Consider the following 25,383-nt stretch of genomic DNA (forward strand, 5'->3'; position numbering starts at 1 on the left):
TTTTGTGGAGCAATATTAACACTAGTTAACTTACCTAGGTAATTACTGTTGCACAGAGTTGCTCTACAGAATTTAGCTGCGGTGTGGATGCACCTTTTCCGTGGTAAAATCTAGTGATTCAATAAGATCATAATTCTGGTGGTGATGTTAAGAAATCCGCGCCTAGAGACCACCGCAATTAGGCACACCTAGGCCACCGACGGCCAACCATAATACATACATCGAAAACGCGACCAAATCATTGCAATGATTAGAGCGATGGACGCGAACTATACAAAAAAACCAAATAAAATGTGTCACAAATAACATTAGAAAACTGGAAAATTTACAATGATTTTTTTTAAAGATCTCTAAAATTGACCTCGATTTCCAAGTTATTAAAAACAATAAAATACAAAGAAGATATTCTGATATGTACAATACAATAACATTATTATACTACCACATAATATGATTTATGATACAACAATAGAACTTAAACAAAACACTTAGTCAATGAAGTAAGAATAAGGGACTTTTATTTTTTCAGAATAAGAGAAATGCTCAGCCTCCTTTTACATAATTACACCTATTAAAGTAAGTAGCCTAATGTGTATGTGTGTAGCGTAATGGAGCCTTGAAAAAATCTTACCCTTTAGGTATGTTCCCTACTCTTACCCCGCTGACCAGACAATCAAAATATTAATATCACAGACATCAGGTACATTACAACACTTAGCCGCTTTCGTGCAATCTCGAACAGATAAGTTTCCTTCAAAAACCCTCCGTAATCGTCCTTCCATTTTAAATTTACGCTTATCATTTATAAACCACATAACGGCCATTTTTTATCGGCATAAAGCTTCTTAATCCACACGACGGTTATATGATTTGTAAATGATCGTTAAAACTAGAAAACCAGGATGCATGAACTATCTACATTCCACCAACCTTCCCTTACTGAGAAATATCAATAAACCAATGCTTTGGTTTTTTTTTTAGCTGATACTATTTTCTATGTTTTAATCGGTCTCTAAAAACTCTTCAATAACAGATCGGTTAACCTACTTGATATTAGTCGAATTATTATGATAGCGAAAGCAGTTCTGCAATCGACTTCTGCAGTCCCTATATATTTACCCTAAGCTCCAGACAATTTTCCAGGACCCATGTCATCTAAAATCTAAATGGTTCGGGAAGGTTGATGTCTTGCTATAATATAGGCGCAGTACCAAGTGGCGACTGAAGTTATAATGCCATCCCTCTCAAAGCGCTGGGTCTGAATAAGCATGAAAGAGATATGCATATGACTTCAGCAGCCAATTGGCATTGCGGTTTAAGAATGGTGTGCCTGGTCTGCCCCTGCCGCTGGCACAGCTTTAGCTAGGTAAGAGAAAGATCGGGCGTTTGGCAGGCCGGCTATCACACAGGCACTTAAAGCAGAGCGATTGAGGTTCATGGGAGCCGCGTCGTACCACTCGTGGGTGTCGCCGTCGTAGCATTCCACGTGGGGGATGGTGGTTGAACCTGGTGAGAATTCGTTGTGAACAACTAGTTGATTTACCTACACTGCGAAAAATGCTAGAGAATGACAGGTTGTAGTTCGGGTAATTCTCATTTTTGTGCAGTCACCTCCATGTATGTTATTAATTGTCGCGTATGTGATTATATCTTTTCATTTTTGTGCACAAAGCAATTCAGTGTCATTACCTTTCCTATATTACAGTCACTACCGTGATCACTACGTAAGCGATTGTAGGTAAGTCTAATCCACGACAAGAATGAGAATGGCCGAGTTAGTAACATAATTCGCAGCTTTTAATGAAGTTTAACCGGGTTATATAAACGCGCAAAAATAATTATGTAGATTATAAGAGTAGATGGCACTGCCATCCGATCTCTCCGATATCCATATCAAACACCCACACCCACATTTCCTTATCTAAGGTACGGAGGCTTTAATCACAGTAAAACCTCAAAAACACTTAACGCATATGTGACAAGGATTTGTACTCATACCCACGATTTTATACAAACATCACATAGATCACACTAACCGTTAAATCCACCGATGACGAAAATCATATCGTCCAGCAGAACCGTAGCGAAGTTGCTCCTCGCGCTGAACATCTCTGTCACCTCCTGCCAGTCCGACAGCCAGTCGCTGCCGGGGTGTGGGTTCAGGCGTTCCACTTGAAAATATATTTATGTGTCAGTAAAAGTGCTCGGGGTCTATCGCACCGCGTTCCTTGAGGACCGGAAAGCTAAGCCACAACGTCGTAGGACCAATTGATGGCGGAACGTTGTCTGCAGTGACGCTTCTGTATGCTAGAAAGCCTGTCAAGAACTTTATCCCGATTGCCTATTTCTAACAGTAGTTCTATGGTCAGAGTTTATCCCCGGAGAAACTTAAGTTTGGTTGCAGTTCACGGTTGATGGATTATCTAGGCAGACTGAGCAGAGGACTATGAAACTCCTATACATATGCAATAGGTGGTTCTGGCCTTCGGGCTTTGTGACTTCGTTGATTTACCAATCTAGAGACTTGCTCTTGCCGAGCAGTCGCTCTTGTCGAGTTTTCTCTAACCCCTGACGTAACGAGCCGATAAAAAGAGACACACTCTAATCTAATGAGTGCTTTCTATAAACTTTCTTTGAATCCTAATACTCTCACTGGTTGGGGTACACAGTAGTATATAATAAATTGTATTCCATTGCATTGCAATGAACAAACAACACAAAACTTACCCGTGTTCAGTCTGCTGTAGCCATTAAATCCTCCCAGGGCATACAGACAGTCCCGGTACGCGATAAGACTGACGCCGGAGCGGGGACTCAACATGGACCGTATAAGGGTCCATTGCCGGGTGTCAGAGTCAAACATCTCGGCCGAACTGAGGACTTCTTGCCCGTTGAAACCACCTACTATGTAGATCTGTCGGAAAGACGCCATGAAATGAGAAATTCTAATCCAGTCAGAAGGCGAAATGTAAGGAATAAACTTTAATATTAAGGTGTTGCAAGAACCAAGAACCAAGAATGACAGTACCTATCTACCGCCATCATTGCCTAACCTACCTTCCTAATCTTCCTATACTACTGTAATCGATATCTGACATAAGCAGGCGACGATTAAACGCCTACGGATGACAACGAGTAAAGGAATATCATGCGTTCTGGCTGAAGATAACTGTTGTTAGTGTCAAATCAAGGCTCGGTTGGTATAACGTTACATCTTGCCAAATAGGTATGCCTTGAACGTAGACACAGTCAGAAATGTAGACAATGAAACACTTGATTTAATTTACCTTACCGCCCAGAGAGGCGGCGCTGGCGTCCGACCGCTGCTTGTTCATTGGGGTGGTCATCTCCCACTGGTTCTTGTCGGGGTAGTAGCGCTCCACGGACGCCATGCGAGTGCGGCCATTGTAGCCTCCGAGGGCATAGATTAGGCCATCTGAAAGATGTTGAATAAGTCAGACTCGAGTAGCAGTCGCTGTTCAGTTTCTTTATAATTTGTATAAATTCGATTTTATATGTGGCTACTCAAAGCCATTTAAACATTAAAGGGATTATAACACCTTTTCTTTTTCAGCACACTCTCTTTCTGCTGAGGAACGGAAAAAGGTATACAGCTATGGCCGTATTGAAGTGGTCGCTGCCGTCAAAGTCGCTGATCATGTACGCGTATGTCGATCATGTTATTGAGCGTACAGAACCCGCGGTATACGCAAAGCCCGCACCAGACTACGCCCCGCGATTCGCGCACGAGTGTGGAGGGCCCTTAAGGTGTGTTTGGTGTTATTGTCTCAAGAGGTATAGGAAAGTTCTAACCATGCGCCACCACGCTGACGTAACACCTCGCCTGATACATGCAGGCCCGTTCATGCCACGTGTTGGTCACCGGATCATAACACCGGACTGTGTTGAAATGGTCACTGCCATCGAAGCCGCCGATCATGTAGATCAGGTTGTTAAGTGTGCAGAGCCCGTGGTACGCGCGCGGTGTGAGGTCCATGTGGATTGAGAGGAACCAGCGGTCGGCCCTGTGAAAAAGGTGTAATTCGATTAGTAGAGGTGTACCTAATCCGATGCATGCACAATTACAATTATCTAAAAATGTAAAATTACGGAAGTCCTGTGTGGGCAAAAATGAGAAAAGCCATTTAAATCGAAATAGCGATGATTAAAATGTGTGGAACTTAGCTTTGCCGTTAACGTTTGCGTAGGCGCTTTAAATATTATTTTACTATATAAGAGATGTAGGCACAGTATTCTGTCGCTACATCTAAAATGTATATAAAATAATATCGATCAGGAAATAATAAACTATATAATTATTACATTTTTATGGAAAATTTTATACGGACGAGAAAAAAGAAAGGAAAAAAACGTTGAAGTTAGAAGTATGTTAGAAGTATATGGTAATGTTGCCATACCTCGTATCGTAAGTCTCCACAAAACTCGTAGGACTTCCGGCGCTCCAGCCTCCCACGGCAAATAGGACCTCATACGGAATGCGAGGTCTCGCCAACGGGTCGTTTAGGTCTGCTTCGGTCCCCGGTCGGGAGTCCAAGACGGTGAGAAACACCACGGCGGGGTACAGCGACTCTTGACATTTCTGTTGAGTATATTTGAATTTAACGGCAACAAAAATAAGTACCAACCTAGTAAGAAGAAGTTGTACAGATAATAAAATCTATATATTAAGCCCGCTCCAGACTACGCGGCGCGAAGCCGCGAACGCGAGTGAGGAGTCGATTTCGCTGATTAGCGAACTAGACTCCACACTCGCGTTCGCGGCTTCGCGCCGCGATTTGCGCACGAGTGTGGAGGGAGCTTTCATGTGTCTCATACTTACGTCATCGTCTATAACAGGTTGCCACTGTAATATTTTTGATTTAAAATAAGTATAGCTTATATGACCAAATCGAATACAAGACAGTAACGACGGAATGTTCTTCCGTCTATTTTCCAAATCGTGCTCCACCCAAGTCTTCACCGCTTGGAACACGATCTCCTCGTTTCGAACATTCAGCTCGTCATCCCTTAATATGTCCTCTAACTCTTCGAACGAAAGCGACTTAAATTCATTACACTCCTTAAGTACTCTATTAAAGTTCTGCCTTATATACAACTTTCCTTTCTTCTCTAATTCACCGCAGAAGTAATATTTAGCGAATTTGAATATCCCTAGGCAGTTGTGAGGTCTCAACTCGTGCAATAGAAACTGGCAGCATAACTGAATAACCCCAACGACGTCAAATTGGTCCGCATATGGAAGTAAGTGCTCCACATTTTCTACGGTTACTGCACAAGTCCCTGTGTAAGCGTAGTCTAGTATAAGAGACATGTAAATGCTAGGAACGTCTACAAAAATTTCCGTTTCTTCTTGCTCTCCCTTCTTAAGGGAATTTATAAATAACGCTTTGAAGTAGGGACTAACGGCTGATAGAATGGCTCGGTGCACGCGAATTGATTTAATGTCCCGGCACATGATGGTGCCGTCGCAGAGCTGCCCATTCTGGCGCAGCTCATTCCAAATCGTAGGGAACTCTACTACTGAATAATTTTCTGGCAAACACACGCATTTCCGCTTCCGTAGAACTACCTTCTTCTTGCTTAGTCGTGGTTTTGAGGCTGCAGGAGTACGAACAGAATTTTTAGTTTTGAATAATTTTCGGTGTTTCGAATGAAATTCCATCCCTTTTGAAAATACGGCGGTCGAAACTTGTTTATCTGTCGCGGTGACAGACATCACGGCAGGTTCTTTTCATTTGTTTTTTCCAGCGCTAATATTTCAAATTTTGAGTAAATTCTGTCAGTGTGCAGCCAGTCTATAAATGGAGAGTAATAAGAATATTTAGATTTCAAGTATTACATCATAAGATAGTTTTATATACTCCAATATTATAATTTAACTTTACATTTATTTTTATAAAATTATTATGCGCGAATGTTTTGCGTCTATATTTGTCTATGACAAGTAAGATTGATCTGGCAACACTAAAATTGGAACTGTCAAAAGTTTGTTATTGTCTATAGTCTCTTTTTCATCCGGTTGTCAAGATGGTGAGTTTCGATCAGTGAAAAATGAAAATATAATCAATAAAAATCGCGATGAAACGAAAGTGTTGTGAAAGTTTAAAGCCATTTGAAGTTATCGGAGTGCATTCAGAATGTGTTTCTTTATTTATTTCAGGGTATCGACATCAACCATAAACATGACAGGAAGGTGCGACGCACCGAAGTTAAATCTCAGGATGTGTACCTGAGGTTGTTGGTCAAAGTAAGTAATTAAATCTATCAAAATCTTTCAAAATACCATTCCGACCAGCATCCCATAAAACATACTAAACTTTTGTCAGATCTCAGTCATAACCTAAAACTTGTTATCTTTCAGCTGTACCGCTACTTGGCGAGACGTACCGATGCCAAGTTCAACCAGATTATCCTACGGCGTCTATTCATGAGCCGTATCAACAGGCCGCCGATATCCCTGTCCCGCCTGGCACGTCACATGAAGAAGCCCACTCGCGAGGGCCTGATCGCTGTCGTGGTCGGTTCCATCACCAACGACGTGAGGCTGTACAAAGTGCCCAAGCTCACGGTGGCCGCTCTTCACGTCACGGAGAAGGCTCGTGCCCGCATCCTGGCTGCTGGAGGTTAGTTGTTTATGTTGACATGAGATTTTGAGGTTAGGTCAGTTGTGGTTGTGATACATAGTGATAAATTCTTACTAAATGATTGTTTGAAGTGAAACTGAATTAATCTAAATATAACTTACCATTTAGCTATGTGTGCCATGTTAGACTTTCATTGTTATTACTTCCTGTGTGTTGAAAGAACATACCTAGATGTATAATATTGGGATATATCCGATTCTTAACATATCTTACAATTTTATTATCCTTAAGTAATCAGGATTAATCATTAATAGAAGTGGCAAGATAGAATTTAATTTATGAAATACAGAATAGATACATATTGTCAACACAAACTCATATTAAAATTTTTTTTGTAATTAGTGACAGGGTTGTCACCTGATGATATATAAATTTAAAAGTGTAAAAATTACTGCTTTGGGTGAGACTTGAACTCACGGCTTCTGGATCGATACTCCAGTGCTCTGCCAACTGAGCCACCAAGACCTCATCCATAGTCAGCAAATCTTCCCACTATATGGGTCTAGAGGACCCTAGCATTAAGTCTCGCCCAAGGCAGTAATTTTTCCACTTTTAAATTTATTCTAAGCTTAATAGCATTGTTTGCAGACGTTTCTGCTTGTTAAAAATTAATTTAGATACATACATATATTTCGCTTTGATTAATTTTTGTAGCGTGACTAAAGCCTGTACTTTAGTGTTTATGGTACCTAGGCCTAGGCCGATATTGCTGTCAGGGACCAGAAAATTGTCCTTGAATTGACTGAGATTCAAACCTATAATATTGACTGAAATAGGTATAGGGTCACTGCGCTAGTTTTTGTCCACTTGACGAAATTTGGACATAAACCTACATTGCTGCACAAATTTCGACTTATTGCAATCCTTAATGTCTAAATAATATATATATCTTCATAAAAATGATATTTCACAAGTAGCAAATTAAAAATGAAATATATTATTTACCAATCCATCAAGTGAACGAAAACTGGACATGGACGGAAACTAGCGCAATGACCCTATTTCAGTCAATATTACAGGTTTAAATCTGGCTAGTCAATTTTCTGGTCCCTGACAGCAGTAACTGCCTAGGTGTAGTTTAGCTGGTGTCAACAAAGATATTTTTTTTTACATCTACTGTCTGACTGGCTGTTAATAGTTGATACTATTTTCTTGATGTAGATTTAAAAATTACATTTTTTTTTATTGTTTAAATTGGTGGTGGATCATTTTTACTAATCATCAAAGATAGATATAACTCTGTAATAGATGGATACAGTCTAAGGAAAAAACGTGCCTCCAAAATCACGAAAATTTGATTCTCGATCAGATGGCGCCACTAGTTTTGGCCGACTCTCGTATAGAGGGTGCTGATGGTTTCGTTTGTTATTTATAATTTTATCGCATATCAGTGAAAGAACATGGGTCAAAATCATATTAAAATAATTAATGCAAATAAAAAAACATTTATCTATTTAAATACATTTTAATGTATATTTATATCTTCATTTTTAGTTTTAAAGTATGTCGATAGATGGCAGTGAATTTACTGTGGTTAGAAAATTTACTATGACAGTACCACTCGTATCTTATTATATCCTCTTTGCTAATCATCAATGAGAAAGCTACCTAAAAGTTTAAATGGTGAACTTATTTGCAACAAGAAATACAGAATACCCATTAAAATTTGTTAGTGAAAAAATGCAGGTTACATTTTGTAAGGTGCTGTTTTATTGAGAAAAAAAATATTCAAGATAAAAAATTTAAGAATTCTCACTGTGGGTCACTGGTGTAAGATTTGTATCCTGATATACTTTATGGACATAATGAGAGCTTCTTTATATTCACGAAACAATTTTTAACATAGCATAAAACCTACTATTATTGTAAACTGTTGGTCCTTTTTCCAAGGCTTGAGGTTTTTACCAAATTTCATCAATATCAGTTTAGTGGTTTAGCTGTGATATTGCAACAGATAAGATTACTTGAGTTACTTAACAGGCCGGTCCACACAGAATGAGCTGTTTCGCAAGACAATATTCCGTGTGAATTTGGTTCATTCTGTCTTGCTTAGGGCGATTTCCTCGTTATGCCTCTCGTATGTGGAACAACTAATAATTGATCCAATAATTGTCATTCCAGGAGAAATCCTGACCTTCGACCAGCTGGCGCTGCGCGCGCCCACGGGCCGCAAGACCGTCCTCATCCAGGGACGGCGCAACGCGCGCGAGGCCGTGCGCCACTTCGGCCCGGCGCCGGGCGCGCCGCGCTCGCACACCAAGCCCTACGTGCGCTCCGCCGGGCACGAGCACGCCCGGCCCAGCCGCCGCTCCAATGTTTAATTAATATAAGGAGAACAGCTTATTTGGCGTTTTATTTGATGGGACGCCCTACCCGCCTTTATGTTGTAAGACGGTCAGCGCTGCGGCCTTTGGATGAGGTTGAATGGGGCAACTATTGGCGGATTGGAGTGGGGAATTATAAAAATAGTTTACCCTACTTTAACCTTTTGTTCATCAATAAGCAGTTTCCTTACATAACAAATAAGGAAAGCAGAGGAAAAAATAAACAGGATCCTAAATAATATACACGGTGGCCAAAAAATAAGTGCATTCCCCTTGCCAGGGAGGAGCCAAATCCCATAGAAATAAACTAGACCTAAATACCGTGAAACCTATGCTGGCGCCATTTATAAAAACCTATTGCCATCTTTAGATTATTTTAGACACTCGAAAGCAAGGATACAACTTTGTACTTGATATGAGTTTCCGTTCAACCGCGCCAAGAGCTCTTTATGTTGTCATGGCTTACGTAGGTACATTTAACCTACATGCGTTCACGAACAGTTACACCTGAGATTATACTTGCTAAGTTTTACCACCAATCATGCTGATGGGTACGCGGGACATTACAAATTGTGGTAAGAAATAAGAAAAATACGCAATATTAGATTAAATTTTATAATTTTCATATAAGAACAATAACAAATACATTCAACAATTATATAGGTATATTGTATTCTAACTAGTTTATCACAGATATTACGCCAGAGTATTAAGTACGCTAGCTACAAAAGTTGCTGATCCAATAGTTGACGAGAATTTCGTCCTGTTGAGTGACTCCCAGTACTTGCTTCAGTTTCGTTACGTTGCTTGAACTTTGGCCAGAGCTGGTGATTGCTGCTTTCACTGATTTTGCAATCCTGCAACAAGATCACTTGGAGATAAATGTTAAAGAATATGTAATAGAATTATTGACCGAGCGAGTGCGTAGTGCGAGCGTCACTGTTCTTCAGCTTGGGCAAAAATGCTCGGTTTGGCGCTTCTCTGCAGGTCGCATTTTTCAACCGACTCGCGAAATTTTGTAACCAGGTTATATATGGAAGTTTTTGTTATTCCAGTTTTGGAAATTTTGCACTTTCGGGAGTTCGCGAGGTCTACAGCTCACAACTACTAACACAGAACATATAAACGGTGGCTAAAAAATAAGTGCATTCCCGTTGCCAGGGAGGTTTTGGGATTATACTGAGAAACTTTTACTATGGGACCAACCATGAAATCGCGAGAAAAAATTTGGCTGTTTCATACATTTTGTATGGTCCATTTTCTATGGGAGGGGAGAACTACAAAAAATACAGTAAAAGACACACCTGAACAAAAAATTACAGTTAATATTGGACCATAGTTGAGAGCTCGAAAGTGGGGTCATTTTGAATATGGCAAATATCTATAAAACTAGAGGCACTTTAGCAACACTTGCACTACTTGAATTTAAACTATCGTGAGACATACTAACTTAGCGGATTCGCTCACGTATTTTTAGTTACTCGCGCCGCGCGACATGTTTCGGAGAGGCACTCCATGTCGCGCGAGTGACTAAAAATACGTGAGTATAGTAAAACCGATAAGTTAGCTAACTTACACTACTGTTGCTAGAGCAGAAAGTGCTTCAAGTTTAGTAAATATTTGCCATTTTCGAAATTACCCCGCTTTCGAAGTTATCCCAATGCACCTTATTGAAACCATCAATCTACAGATAAAGTAATATTGATTGACCTTACCCTTGCCACTCGAGTTGTAAAAATTTGACATGCTGGTGTAGTACTGAGTCATTAAACTTTGTGTTAGCAATGGCGGCCTCTATCCTGTTCATCAGTGTGGGACCTGAAATAACGGACGCTTAGCTTCACTCTGATAAATCCTAGAAACTTACTCATTTGCGCTAGAAATTGATTTTATAATAACACGATCTTCTAGCAGAATGACATCCACCAGTCCACCACTTAGGGCCACTTGCATCATTCCACTAACCCGGGGTTAAGCGGTTAAACCGTTAACTCAGTGTCAAATTGTACTGGTACAATGGTAACTCCAGGTTTAACCGGTTAACCCCAGGTTAGTGGGATGGTGCAAGTGGCCCTTGGTAGCGTGCACGCCTAGGTACGCGAAGCGGCGCATCGCCTTTTTATTACCTTGGGAATACCTACACATTGAAATAAAAGGGCCTCGCAGACGCGACTTGATTACGGCTACATTAGTTTACGCTACGCGAGGGGTTCCCAAACTGTGCGCCGCTGCACCCTGGGGCGCCGTGAGGCGGTCCTCCTCACTATGTTGCATATCTATTTCGAATGGCGTAGCTAGGTTAGGGCGCCGCAATTTAAATTTTGAACTTGCAAGTGCGCCGCGGACTGAAAAAGATTGAGAACCCCTGCGCTACGATATTGCTACCGCTGGATCCCCTTAGGATCTCCACAGGGACCGTCGTGACCGGTCCTGCTCGCTCGTCATACAAATACCTGCGATCTTATCCAGATCGTCGGTCCATCATATTGGGGACCTTACCTCAATACGTCCTCCGATATCCATAAGGGCTAATAACGAGTTAATATGTCGAGGTAGTTTATTATACAGAGACCCAATTAAAAATGAAAAGTACTCACATTTATTAGGTATTGTGCCCTGCCATTTACAACTGAAGTTACTGCACATCTCTTCAAGAACGCAAACATTTGGACTAACAACTTGATCTTCACTGCTGAATATTATGTGTGGAACTCTGTCGTAGCTGGTCACTGGGAGAAGCCGCGACAAGCCTTTAGCAATTACTATCGGGTCAGTGTGGGACGATTTGATGACAATCTGAAAATGAAAATAACATGATATTAGTAGATTGGTTGTGTAGTTAGTGTGTGACTGTAACCAAGTAAGACTGAAGACGTTTTGGTCGTACACCGTCTCCGCATCCGGATGCGGCAGCAGTGTGATAACTGCCCAAGTAAAAAAAACACTAGTTTTTACAAGTTGTCGTTTTTTAGCAAGGATGTTGGCGTGTTAGAGACTTGGTATACAAACGAATAGCTATTGATAAGTCTAGTATGGCAAGCTCAAATAGGCATCTTGAGTTAAGTTTAAAAAAGTTTTATATTTTAACAGTTGCTATGTCAAAAAACCGCGCGCCAACTTACCTTGACTCCACACAATGTACAGTAAAGCAGTATCCTAAACACCTCTTTACTCATCAAGTTCTCCAATGCTCTCAACGGTATGCACTCTTGTTCCACCATACAAGCATTTGGCTCAAATATGCTGCTTCTAGTAGCATCGGGGTGGAGCTTGTTGAGCATGTCTCGGCTGGTGTAGAGGGTTTCGGAGTATGTGAGGGCGCCTGCCTTGAGCATCCAGGTGAAGTGGGAGTGCAGCCTTTTGAATACATTTTCATCACCTAAAATATAAGTAAGACTATTTAAATAATATAATTGTTTTTGGAATAATTTGTTAACAGTAGTTAAATCAGGAGATATTATATATATAGGAGCTATCGTAACCTTTAACGGCTCAACATACAAGACAAATTCTTAAATGTTGTACTTATAACATTTAACTAGTTTTTTGCGCGGTGCGCGGGGCCCGAGGGCCCCGCGGTCATCGTGTTGTTGTTGTTGTTGTTGTTTGTGCTGTTGTTGTTGTTGTTGTTGTTGTGTTGTTGTTTTGTTGTTGGTCTTGTTGTTTTTGGTGCTGTTGTTGATGTTGGTGCAGTTGTTTTTGGTGCTGTAGTTGTTGGTGCAGTTGTTTTTGGTGCTGTTGTTGATGTGTTGTTGTTGTTGGTGCTGTTGTTGATGTGTAGTTGTTGTTGTTTGTGCAGTAGTTTTGTTTTCCAATGGAAAAAGTAATAAAGTTGTACTTTTGGTAGAAAGAAAAGATCCGCATGCGAGCACTTCATACCCGCAGCTCGGCCTTCGGCCTCGCGTGCTTGGGAATTCGTAGGGGACGCTTCGGGCCTTCGGCCCTACGCGGAGCTCGGCCTTCGGCCTTCGCTGGGTTTCGAAGCTCAGCGTCGGGCCTTCGGCCCGCCGCTTCGCTTATTAAAACACTTGGAGGGTTGGTTTTGCTTTGGGCGGTAAGCGGGAAGTTGGAGCTTAAACACGACCCAATAGTAAAAATGTCTTGACAAGCTCACGTCGGGCCTGCGGCCTTCGGCCTTCGGCCCGCCGTTTCGCTCGTCTAAGACATTTTCACTATTGGGTCGTGTTTAAGCTCCAACTTCCCCCTCTCGTGTGACGCTTCGGGCCTTCGGCCCTACGCGGAGCTCGGCCTTCGGCCTTCGCAAACCTTGACGCATTGCCGTCGGGCCTTCGGCCCGCCGGGTTCGCTTATCAAGACAGTTGACTTGGTAGAACGCTTGGGAGCACTGCATTCACGCAGCTCGGCCTTCGGCCTCGCTTTAAATTACTTGGGGTTGGCACGCTTGGGAGTCGGAGTGAAGGCTCCGGGCCTTCGGCCCTCCGCCGGGGTCGGCCTTCGGCCTCCCGGCCCGAAGCTCGCCCTTCGGGCTCGCTTAACACACTTTTTGTATAGGATTTTGCTTTGTTCGTCCTTAACGCAGCTCGGCCTTCGGCCTCGCCCAAAATTACTGGGGGTTGGGGGTGCCTGGCCATTCGGGGTGAAGCTCCGGGCCTGACGGCCCGTCGCGGGGTCGGCCTTCGGCCTCCCGGCCTGAAGCTCGCCCTTCGGGCTCGCTTGACCTACTCGAAAATTTGACTTTGCCCCTGTCCGCCGCCATTTTGGATTTTTCCAAAAAAATTTTTCGACATACTAATCTCGGGCCCCGAGGCTCGCCGCATGCCAAATCTCAGCGCGCTCGGACCAACTTGAAAAAAAAAAAAAAAAAAGTCGGCCATTTTGAAAATTTTTAAATGCAGTCGAACTTCTCTCGGGGCCCTCTATGACATTTGGTCGAGCACCCCCCACCTATCTAGCACCATTTAAAAGTTACCATACAAAAAAAAGTGGCCATTTTTTCCGCCATTTTGAATTTTTTCCAAATTTTTTTTTTCCATACCAATCTAGGGGACCCCGAGATTCCGTGACCGAAATTTCAGCGCGCTAGGACAAACTTGAAAATTGGCCGCCATTTTGAATCCGCCATTTTGAAAAAAAAATGGTGGCTTCAGAAACTGCCCAGGGTCCTCTATGACATTTGGTCGAGCACCCCCCCACTAAGTCTTACCGTTTCGGCGTGCTCTTATGCGGAATCCTCGTCGTCCACTTGTCCAAAAAATCCATATTTTTCTGGACCTACATTTTTCGAGCTTTATACAATACTTTTTTTTTTTTCGGTGTAACCCTTTTAGTTTCCAAATAAAAGGCGTATATGAGAAATGTATCGGAATGTAGCTATATATATTATTAACTAGTTTTTTGCGCGGTGCGCGGGGCCCGAGGGCCCCGCGGTCATCGTGTTGTTGTTGTTGTTGTTTTGTTGTTGGTCTTGTTGTTGGCCTTGTTGTTTTTGGTGCTGTTGTTTTGGTGCTGTAGTTGTTGTTATTGGTGATGTAGTTGTTGAGGTGTTGTTGTTGGTGCTGTTGTTGATGTGTTGTTGTTGTTGGTGCTATTGTTGATGTGTAGTTGTTGTTGTTGGTGCAGTAGTTTTGTTTTCCAATGGAAAAAAGTAATAAAGTTGTACTTTTGGTAGAAAGAAAAGATCCGCATGCGAACACTTCATACCCGCAGCTCGGCCTTCGGCCTCGCGTGCTTGGGAAATCGTAAGGGACGCTTGGGGCCTTCGGCCCTACGCGGAGCTCGGCCTTCGGCCTTCGCTACGTTTCGAAGCTCAGCGTCGGGCCTTCGGCCCGCCGCTTCGCTTATTAAAACACTTGGGGAGGGTTGGTTCTGCTTTGGCCGGTAAGCGGGAAGTTGGAGCTTAAACACGACCCAATAGTAAAAATGTCTTGACAAGCTCACGTCGGGCCTACGGCCTTCGGCCTTCGGCCCGCCGTTTCGCTTGTCTAAGACATTTTCACTATTGGGTCGTGTTTAAGCTCCAACTTCCCCCTCTCGTGTGACGCTTCGGGCCTTCGGCCCTACGCGGAGCTCGGCCTTCGGCCTTCGCGAGCCTTGACGCTCCGCCGTCGGGCCTTCGGCCCGCCGGCTTCGCTTATTAAGACACTTGAGGAGGGTTGGTTCTGCTTTGGGCGGTAAGCGGGAAGTTGGAGCTTAAACACGACCCAATAGTAAAAATGTCTTGACAAGCTCACGTCGGGCCTACGGCCTTCGGCCTTCGGCCCGCCGTTTCGCTGGTCTAAGACATTTTCACTATTGGGTCGTGTTTAAGCTCCAACTTCCCCCTCTCGTGTGACGCTTCGGGCCTTCGGCCCTACGCGGAGCTCGGCCTTCGGCCTTCGCGAGCCTTGACGCTCCGCCGTCGGGCCTTCGGCCCGCCGGCTTCGCTTATTAAGACACTTGGGGAGGGTTGGTTCTGCTTTGGGCGGTAAGCGGGAAGTTGGAGCTTAAACACGACCCAATAGTAAAAATTTTCACTATTGGGTCGTGTTTAAGCTCCAACTTCCCCCTCTCGTGTGACGCTTCGGGCCTTCGGCCCTACGCGGAGCTCGGCCTTCGGCCTTCGCTATCCTCGACGCTTCGCCGTCGGGCCTTCGGCCCGCCGGCTTCGCTTATTAAGACACTTGGGGAGAGTTGGTTCTGCTTTGGGCGGTAAGCGGGAAGTTGGAGCTTAAACACGACCCAATAGTAAAAATGTCTTGACAAGCTCACGTCGGGCCTACGGCCTTCGGCCTTCGGCCCGCCGTTTCGCTCGTCTAAGACATTTTCACTATTGGGTCGTGTTTAAGCTCCAACTTCCCCCTCTCGTGTGACGCTTCGGGCCTTCGGCCCTACGCGGAGCTCGGCCTTCGGCCTTCGCAAACCTTGAAGCTTTGCCGTCGGGCCTTCGGCCCGCCGGCTTCGCTTATCAAGACAGTTGACTTGGTAGAACGCTTGGGAGCACTGCATTCACGCAGCTCGGCCTTCGGCCTCGCTTTAAATTACTTGGGGTTGGCACGCTTGGGAGTCGGGGTGAAGGCTCCGGGCCTTCGGCCCTCCGCCGGGGTCGGCCTTCGGCGTCCCGCCCCGAAGCTCGCCCTTCGGGCTCGCTTAACACACTTTTTGTATAGGATTTTGCTTTGTTCGTCCTTAACGCAGCTCGGCCTTCGGCCTCGCCCAAAATTACTGGGGGTTGGCAGTGCCTGGCCATTCGGGGTGAAGCTCCGGGCCTGACGGCCCGTCGCGGGGTCGGCCTTCGGCCTCCCGGCCTGAAGCTCGCCCTTCGGGCTCGCTTAACCTACTCGAAAATTTGACTTTGCCCCTGTCCGCCGCCATTTTGGATTTTTCCAAAAAATTTTTTCGACATACTAATCTTGGGCCCCGAGGCTCGCCGCATGCCAAATCTCAGCGCGCTCGGACCAACTTGAAAAAAAAAAAAAAAAAAAGTCGGCCATTTTGAAAATTTTTAAATGCAGTCGAACTTCTCTCGGGGCCCTCTATGACATTTGGTCGAGCACCCCCCACCTATCTAGCACCGTTTAAAAGTTACCATACAAAAAAAAAGTGGCCATTTTTTCCGCCATTTTGAATTTTTTCCAAAAATTTTTTTTCCATACCAATCTAGGGGACCCCGAGATTCCGTGACCGAAATTTCAGCGCGCTAGGACCATTTTGAAAATTGGCCGCCATTTTGAATCCGCCATTTTGAAAAAAAAATGGTGGCTTCAAAAACTGCCCAGGGTCCTCTATGACATTTGGTCGAGCACCCCCCCACTAAGTCTCACCGTTTGGCCGGGCCGTCCGACATTTTTTGACCCAGGAGCCGGAGCCAAAAATCCATATTTTTCTGGACCTACATTTTCCGAGCTCTATACAACAGTTTTTTTTTTTTTGGTCCAACCCTTCTACTTTCCAAATAAAAGGCGTATATTAGAAATCAGTCGTAATGTAGCTATATATATTATTAACTAGTTTTTTGCGCGGTGCGCGGGGCCCGAGGGCCCCGCGGTCATCGTGTTGTTGTTGTTTGTGCTGTTGTTTTTGGTGTTGTTGTTTTTGGTGTTGTTGTTTTGGTGCTGTTGTTTTGGTGCTGTTGTTTTTTGGTGCTGTAGTTGTTGTTATTGGTGTTGTAGTTGTTGAGGAGTTGTTGTTGGTGCTGTTGTTGATGTGTAGTTGTTGTTGTTGCTGTTGTTGGTGCAGTAGTTTTGTTTTCCAATGGAAAAAGTAATAAAGTTGTACTTTTGGTAGAAAGAAAAGATCCGCATGCGAGCACTTCATACCCGCAGCTCGGCCTTCGGCCTCGCGTGCTTGGGAAATCGTAAGGGACGCTTCGGGCCTTCGGCCCTACGCGGAGCTCGGCCTTCGGCCTTCGCTGGGTTTCGAAGCTCAGCGTCGGGCCTTCGGCCCGCCGCTTCGCTTATTAAAACACTTGGAGGGTTGGTTTTGCTTTGGGCGGTAAGCGGGAAGTTGGAGCTTAAACACGACCCAATAGTAAAAATGTCTTGACAAGCTCACGTCGGGCCTACGGCCTTCGGCCTCCGGCCCGCCGTTTCGCTCGTCTAAGACATTTTTACTATTGGGTCGTGTTTAAGCTCCAACTTCCCCCTCTCGTGTGACGCTTCGGGCCTTCGGCCCTACGCGGAGCTCGGCCTTCGGCCTTCGCAAGCCTTGACGCTCCGCCGTCGGGCCTTCGGCCCGCCGGCTTCGCTTATTAAGACACTTGGGGAGGGTTGGTTTTGCTTTGGGCGGTAAGCGGGAAGTTGGAGCTTAAACACGACCCAATAGTAAACATGTCTTGACAAGCTCACGTCGGGCCTACGGCCTTCGGCCTTCGGCCCGCCGTTTCGCTCGTCTAAGACATGTTTACTATTGGGTCGTGTTTAAGCTCCAACTTCCCCCTCTCGTGTGACGCTTCGGGCCTTCGGCCCTACGCGGAGCTCGGCCTTCGGCCTTCGCAAGCCTCGACGCTCCGCCGTCGGGCCTTCGGCCCGCCGGCTTCGCTTATTAAGCCACTTGGGGAGGGTTGGTTTTGCTTTGGGCGGTAAGCGGGAAGTTGGAGCTTAAACACGACCCAATAGTAAAAATGTCTTGACAAGCTCACGTCGGGCCTACGGCCTTCGGCCTTCGGCCCGCCGTTTCGCTTGTCTAAGACATTTTCACTATTGGGTCGTGTTTAAGCTCCAACTTCCCCCTCTCGAGTGACGCTTCGGGCCTTCGGCCCTACGCGGAGCTCGGCCTTCGGCCTTCGCTAGCCTCGACGCTTCGCCGTCGGGCCTTCGGCCCGCCGGCTTCGCTTATCAACACAGTTGACTTGGTAGAACACTTGGAAGCACTGCATTCACGCAGCTCGGCCTTCGGCCTCGCTTTAAATTACTTGGGGTTGGCACGCTTGGGGGTCGGGGTGAAGGCTCCGGGCCTTCGGCCCTCCGCCGGGGTCGGCCTTCGGCCTCCCGGCCCGAAGCTCGCCCTTCGGGCTCGCTTAACACACTTTTTGTATAGGATTTTGCTTTGTTCGTCCTTAACGCAGCTCGGCCTTCGGCCTCGCCCAAAATTACTGGGGTTTAGGCACGCCTGGCCATTCTGGGTGAAGCTCCGGGCCTGGCGGCCCGTCGCGGGGTCGGCCTTCGGCCTCCCGGCCTGAAGCTCGCCCTTCGGGCTCGCTTAACCTACTCGAAAATTTCACTTTGCCTCTGTCCGCCGCCATTTTGGATTTTTCCAAAAAAATTTTTGGACATACTAATCTTGGGCCCCGAGGCTCGCCGCATGCCAAATTTCAGCGCGCTCGGACCAACTTGAAAAAAAAAAAAAAAAAAAGTCGGCCATTTTGAAAATTTTTAAATGCAGTCGTACTTCTCTCGGGGCCCTCTATGACATTTGGTCGAGCACCCCCCACCCATCTCGTACCGTTTAAAAGTTGTCATACAAAAAAAAAGTGGCCATTTTTTCCGCCATTTTGAATTTTTTCCAAATTTTTTTTTTCCATACCAATCTAGGGGACCCCGAGATTCCGTGACCGAAATTTCAGCGCGCTAGGACCATTTTGAAAATCGGCCGCCATTTTGAATCCGCCATTTTGAAAAAAAAATGGCGGCTTCAGAAACTGCCCAGGGTCCTCTATGACATTTGGTCGAGCACCCCCCCACTAAGTCTTACCGTTTCGGCGTGCTCTTGTGCGGAATCCTCGTCTTCCACTTGTCCAAAAAATCCATATTTTTCTGGACCTACATTTTTCGTACCCTATACAATACTTTTTTTTTTTTCGGTGTAACCCTCGTAGTTTCCAAATAAAACGTATACATTAGAAATCAGTGGGGATGTAGCTATATATATTATTAAATCAGTGGTTTTGTGGCTATATATAATATTAATTTTTGTCTAACAAACTATACTACATTTGAGCGCAGTTATTTCTTATCAATGGTCTGTTCTGTTGTGATGGTTCTTAACTGTTTGATGGTAGTCTGGCTGCAGTTTTGTAATTATATTCATTCATTCATTCCTTTATAAAACATAGTTTTACATGTCAAATACAGTATTTCATATTTACAACTATTTACATCTAAGTTACATAGCAAAACACATCAGTATGAATATAATATTAGGTATAAGATAATTATGTCGGGTAGGTACGAGGGCTGCCTTTTAAGTTGTGTCGTTTGGAAAAACTAAAGACAATTTAAGTGTTCAATGGTATTTATTGTTTTTCAAAGTAATCACCGTGATATGTAATACACTTTTTCATTCGATCGAACCAGTTTTCGAAACACTTATTCCAGTCCGACGTCGGGGTCTCCAAAATGGCCATTTTGTATGCCTCAACCGCTTCTTCAGGCGTCTGGTACCGTTGACCACGAAGTCGTTGCTTGATTTTTGGAAAAGTAAAAAAATCGTTAGGGCTTAAGTCTGGACTGTACGGCGGGTGTTCCAGAATTTCGACGTTTTGCTCTTTTAAAAACGCAATTGTTTGCCGGGCGGTGTGCGAGCTCGCATTATCGTGGTGCAGTCTTATACGACGTCTTGGGTTATTTTTTCGAAACTCGCCGATGACTTCTGGTAAACAGACAGTGGTATACCAGTCAGCATTAACCGTTTTACGATCCTCGAGCACGATGGTGGCAACGTGGCCACTTTTCGCCACAAACGTGGCCACCATTTTTTTCGAAGTGCTCCGTGAGCCTATTACTTTGGTCGGTTTTGGCTCATCTTGGAACACCCAAACAGTCGACTGCTGTTTAGAATCGGGATCGTAGGCATATATCCAAGATTCGTCACCACTGATAATGTCGTAAACATGTTTCGAGTTTCCTCGGTTGAATTGCCGCAGAGTTTTGCGACACCATCGAACGCGAGCCGTTTTTTGGTCTTCACTGAGTAAATGTGGTATCCAGCGTGAGATCAACTTTTTTACGCCTAATTGATCATGCAAAATACTGTGAACACTGGTCCCTGAAATACTTAAGGAAGCTTCTATCTCACGGTATGTCGCATGGCGATCTTCGACGATCAGTTGCCGTACAGCATCAATGTTCTCCTGGGTTACGGCTGTTTTTGGTCGACCTTCACGATGTCTATCACCAAGACTAGAGCAACCACGTTAAAATTCTAAATACCAGCGTTCCACAGTACGGAGGCATGGTGCTTTATCATTGAAAACCGTAGTCAACTCTTCGAAGCACTGAAGTCGCGTTAAGCCCCTTTTGAAGTTGTAAAAAATTATCGCACGTCAATTTTCCTTCGAAATTTCCATTTTCACAACTGACTTGTCAACTTTGAACGAACGCTGTACTAAAACGGTTGGGCCGATTTCGAGTCATTCTTTTGTTTTGGAATTCTAAATTCAAATATTTTAAGAAGACACTAGTTCTTTTTTAAGCAATCACGGGAGGTTTGCAAACGACAGAACTTAAAAGGCAGCCCTCGTACAATTATTATTTAAAATAATGTGCCCGTTGTTAAAAGAGTTCCGCGCGGCGCCAGGATCACAGTCGCTAATCACCTTTCAGGCCTAATTATAAAATGTGTGGAAAATAATCAAATTGATGATTGGCATAATCTTTTCCTTTTTTCATTCAAAACCCTTCATGCCAAAAAGGATAAGACAATTTCTTTAACACAAAAAATCAAAAACAATTGCGTTTCGAATACAATTCCACACATTTCTCGACCTTCTGGATGCGCCTCATCCACTTTCAATAGAACTAAATTAATTGAAAGTAAAATTAGCGACGGCGATCTTAAAGGTGCCGCTCGTCTTCTTTTCACAAATGACATGCTATCGCCAGATACTCCTGATACCCTCTCGGCTTTACGTGCTAAACATCCCCCAGCTCCTTCAGTACCACACTTGTTTGCCCCACCTACATCTGACCGGGCCTGCCTCCAAATCGAAGACAAAGACGTTATTGACGCCATATTTTCTTTCAAAAACGGTTCGGCGGCCGGCCTGGATGGGATCTCGCCCCAACATTTGAAGGATCTAATTTCTCATTCCGTGGGCGACGCAGGTGTGCAGCTTATCAGTTCCCTTACTAAATTAGTAAATTTTATGTTTTCAGGCAAAATTAACACTGAAATCCTCCCTATTCTATACGGTGCAAACCTGATCGCCCTAACCAAAAAGGACGGAGGGGTGAGACCCATTGCTGTGGGGTCTACTTTACGACGTCTGGCATCAAAAATTGCGGTTAGACACGTTAGATCAAAATTGCAGTCCCTTTTTGAACCAATACAGCTAGGTTTCGGCACGAAAGGTGGGTGCGAGGCAGCCGTCCATGCCCTAAGGACCTACCTTTCACTCAATGATTGCGAAATTGTAGTCAAAATTGACGTTAAAAATGCTTTTAATTCGGTTAGTAGGGACACTTTGCTGACAGAAGTAAAGGACAAAATTCCAGAGCTATACAATTACCTTTTCTTTTGCTATTCAAACTCATCTAAATTAATGTACAAGTCACATGAATTATCTTCTGAGGTTGGCTGTCAGCAGGGTGACCCTCTCGGGCCAGCAATTTTTAGTTTGGCTATAAATCCAATTATTAAAAATTTAAAATCAAAATTCAATGTCTGGTATTTAGATGACGGAACTCTAGGAGGCGACGTGAATACTGTGCTCTCTGATTTGTCTTTTATTAAGAGTAGTTTCGAAAATATTGGTTTAGAACTGAATTTCAGCAAATGTGAACTCTTTATTCAAAAACCTTCTTGTTCTTTGGCAGACTTACAACCCAAATTTGACGATCTGGCTCCTGATATCAAATCAGTAGACAAGTATTCTCTTTGCCTCCTGGGATCTCCTATATTCGAAGAATCTTTTCCCGGTTATATTTCTAACTCTATAACTAAATTCAAAAGTCACACGAATCGCTTACTCGAAATTAGCCCTCATTATGCTCTTGTGATTCTTAAATTTTGTCTTTTTGTCCCTAAATTTACATATGTGCTCCGCTGCTGTCCTTTTTGGAAACATCAAAATTTATTGTCGCCTTTAGATGATTTGATCAAAATTAGTTTAGAGACTATTCTAAACATTCAGCTAAGTGAGCCTTCCTGGTCTCAAGCGTCCCTCCCTATTCGGTTTGGAGGTTTAGGAATTCGCAAAATTTCCAGTGTGGCTTCCCCAGCCTTTTTGGCGTCCACTCATAGCACGTCTGGTCTCATAGGAAATATTTTAAGGGCTTTGCCCACAAACTGTGAGATTGCGGGCTTTGAGGACGCCAAAAATGCTTTTAAAATTGCTTGCCCGGGAAAACAATTTCCAGACAACCCAAATTCACAAAGGAGTTGGGATAATGTTTACTGTGATTTAACTTACAATATTCTCCTAAACAACTGTACAGGTCCAGACCGCGCGAGGCTTTTGGCGGTCGGAGCCCGGGAAGCGGGTTACTGGCTACATGCCCATCCTTCGCCTAATACTGGTACTTTCTTGGATCCGGCCTCCCTTAGACTGGCGACTGGTTTGCGACTCGGGGTTTCGGTGTGTACGCCACACATATGCTCTTGTGGCACGGACGTGGACCGACTGGGACACCATGGATTATCTTGTCAAAAAAGTGCCGGCCGTTTTTCAAGACATGCGTCGCTTAATGACATAATTCGTCGGTCTCTTGCCACCATCAATGTACCCGCTCTTCTTGAGCCGACTGGCATTATCAGAGATGATGGCAAGAGGCCCGATGGGATGTCCTTGGTTCCTTGGAGCTTGGGACGGATGTTGGTGTGGGATGCTACCTGCGTAGACACACTGGCACCGTCCCACCTCCAACGGACTAATGTAAAAGCGGGCGGAGCGGCGGAAAGCGCCGAAATTTTAAAACGTAATAAATATAAGAGCCTCGGTAGAGAGTATCATTTCGTTCCATTTGGAGTTGAAACTCTAGGTCTATGGGGTCCCAGCGCGCATAAGTTGTTTGCAGAAATCGCGAAGCGTCTGGTTGACGTAACTGGTGACCGAAGAGCTGGCGGCTTTCTCGCACAACGTATCAGCATTGCGATACAGCGGGGAAATGCCGCCAGCATCCTTGGTACAATGCCTCAAGGGCCTATTTTAGATTTAAGCTAGTTATTAATTTCGTTTACGTAGTACCACTGTATATATCTTGTATGTAAATAAATGTATATTTAAAATTTATTATTTATAGGTTTAAATGATTACAGTAAGTTCATATAAGTATATCATATCACATAATTATGGTTAGTTAAATTCTTATTTTATATTTCTATAGCTTGGGATTGTGAACCAGTTCAAGAGTGCACGCCGTCAAAAAATTCGTCAACAGAGTAGAACGCTTCAGACATAAGTTTAGCCTTAAGTTTATACAAGTTTATTATAATTATTATAACAATTATAAAATGAGTACTTTATATACCATACACCAAGCTTAAGTGGGTCTGGCCTGTGCAGTCAAGTGTAAAAATATTGGTGCACTCATCATACTCAAAAATACGTCCCATACTCCCATAGCCCTTATGTCAGCGAATTAAAAACTATGGAACATATTTTTGATTAAGTTGTATGCACCCATATTTTTACACTTGACTGTAAATGTCTGCAACATAATAAAATAAACATACCAGTTAATTGCATGAGTGACCTAGACTGTCCGAAGTCATTTCTGCCAGTTTTGAGTCTCAATGCTCTTTGGGAACAAACTTTCTGTTCATTGTCATAGACTACCTCTGCTAGGCCTTGAAGTTCTTTTGATATTTTCTATAACAAAAAAAATTTTGGTATAGTAACCATAGACCGTGGTGCAGGCCGGGGTTCAGGCAGACGGAAAAGGAGATCGACGACGGACGCATTCTACCCCAAATGGTGGGAAAATGCCGATGACAGGGTCGAGTGGAAAAAACGAGGGGAGGCCTTTGCCCAGCAGTGGGACACCAAAGTAGGCTAATAAAAGAAAAATTAAAGCATACATTTTGTAATTTAAAAAGTTATAGTCAGGCTAAGCCATATTTTGTTATAAAGTCTGTCAAGCTATTTTCGTCAGTACAAAAGAGCGGCAAATTAGGTGTGAAGGGTAATCGTCCCATGTCCCATAAAAAATTTGAATTTCGCGCCCTTTGCTACTGACATACTTGTTTGACCGGCTATAGTACCACTTCTACCTTTTTTATCAACTGTTTGTAAAATGTTAATACATATTACATGCGCAACAAGCACTAAAAGTTAAAGGCAAAATGAAAAGTTTGAGTAAATAGAATTATAGAATACATGATTATAAAATAACTAACCTGCATATGCTCCGACAATAAAGGAGTTATATTAAGTAGTAACATTTTATCTTTCATCAGCACTACAATGGAGAACCACCGCTTGAGTCCTCTGGCGCGAGTGTCTCTGATTTGAAAGTTGAGGCTCAGCACATGGCCTCTTGTGTCACTAAAGTAGACTACACCTCCTTCCTTACTCCAGCTCACCTGATAAAAAAAAACTATAGACAACACTTCAAAACATTTTTTTAAAGTATATTTTAAGGAAGACACATACCTCACAAGTTATGCTTCTAATAGCAGCTTGTCTCAAAAAAGCTGTTACATCCGCATTAGGAATTGACTCCCTGCTACAGTATATACAACCATCGTCATCCCGCGACACAAGGACCGTCTCTGGGCCCAGCGAAGTGCATCCACTGCACTGTGCAGTGCATTTTGATGATTCGGTGGTGTGCTGCTCGTCATCCGTCGTGAATGTACAGAATAACGGTCGGGGTCCGTGAGCCTCACAGAAATGACATAAGCCAACTATTGCATTCATTACAAATAAGCTAATTACGACGTTAATGTGTTAAAAATATTTAGATACAAAGTCCTTTCGAATGACATTGACAAATCTTGAAATGTCACTGTCAAATTACACTGTGTATATTCTGAACGCATCCTTAAGTTTATTAAGGTTAATCTAGACGGGATAATTC

General features: G+C 43.8%; 3 protein-coding genes across 4 annotated transcripts; 1 reads left to right on the forward strand and 2 right to left on the reverse strand.

The window, feature by feature from the left end:
* Nucleotides 1–1,114: 1,114 nt before the first annotated feature.
* On the reverse strand, nucleotides 1,115–5,796 carry LOC134745548 (kelch-like protein 10). The gene is made up of 7 exons (XM_063679611.1): nucleotides 4,841–5,796; nucleotides 4,419–4,600; nucleotides 3,814–4,025; nucleotides 3,288–3,436; nucleotides 2,728–2,914; nucleotides 2,037–2,171; nucleotides 1,115–1,506 (listed from the first exon to the last, which is right to left on the reverse strand). The coding sequence occupies exons 1-7, from the start codon at nucleotides 5,735–5,737 to the stop codon at nucleotides 1,316–1,318; spliced, it is 1,953 nt and encodes a 650-aa protein (XP_063535681.1). The 5' UTR covers nucleotides 5,738–5,796; the 3' UTR covers nucleotides 1,115–1,315.
* A 185-nt stretch (nucleotides 5,797–5,981) lies between these two features.
* On the forward strand, nucleotides 5,982–9,008 carry LOC134745643 (large ribosomal subunit protein eL18). The gene is made up of 4 exons (XM_063679764.1): nucleotides 5,982–6,051; nucleotides 6,182–6,268; nucleotides 6,383–6,644; nucleotides 8,787–9,008. The coding sequence occupies exons 1-4, from the start codon at nucleotides 6,049–6,051 to the stop codon at nucleotides 8,984–8,986; spliced, it is 552 nt and encodes a 183-aa protein (XP_063535834.1). The 5' UTR covers nucleotides 5,982–6,048; the 3' UTR covers nucleotides 8,987–9,008.
* Nucleotides 9,009–9,614: 606 nt separating this feature from the next.
* Nucleotides 9,615–25,271, reverse strand: LOC134745549 (folliculin). 2 transcript variants are annotated; one of them, XM_063679612.1, is made up of 7 exons: nucleotides 24,957–25,271; nucleotides 24,701–24,886; nucleotides 24,038–24,173; nucleotides 12,112–12,368; nucleotides 11,587–11,785; nucleotides 10,705–10,807; nucleotides 9,615–9,846 (listed from the first exon to the last, which is right to left on the reverse strand). In XM_063679612.1, the coding sequence occupies exons 1-7, from the start codon at nucleotides 25,221–25,223 to the stop codon at nucleotides 9,708–9,710; spliced, it is 1,287 nt and encodes a 428-aa protein (XP_063535682.1). In that variant the 5' UTR covers nucleotides 25,224–25,271; the 3' UTR covers nucleotides 9,615–9,707. The 2 variants fall into 2 exon arrangements, with proteins under 2 accessions (XP_063535682.1, XP_063535684.1); XM_063679614.1 differs by lacking the exon at nucleotides 24,701–24,886.
* Between the last annotated feature and the right edge of the window lie 112 nt (nucleotides 25,272–25,383).

The sequence above is a fragment of the Cydia strobilella genome, chromosome 11, assembly GCF_947568885.1.
Source record: "Cydia strobilella chromosome 11, ilCydStro3.1, whole genome shotgun sequence".
NCBI classification, from domain to species: Eukaryota; Metazoa; Arthropoda; class Insecta; order Lepidoptera; family Tortricidae; genus Cydia; species Cydia strobilella.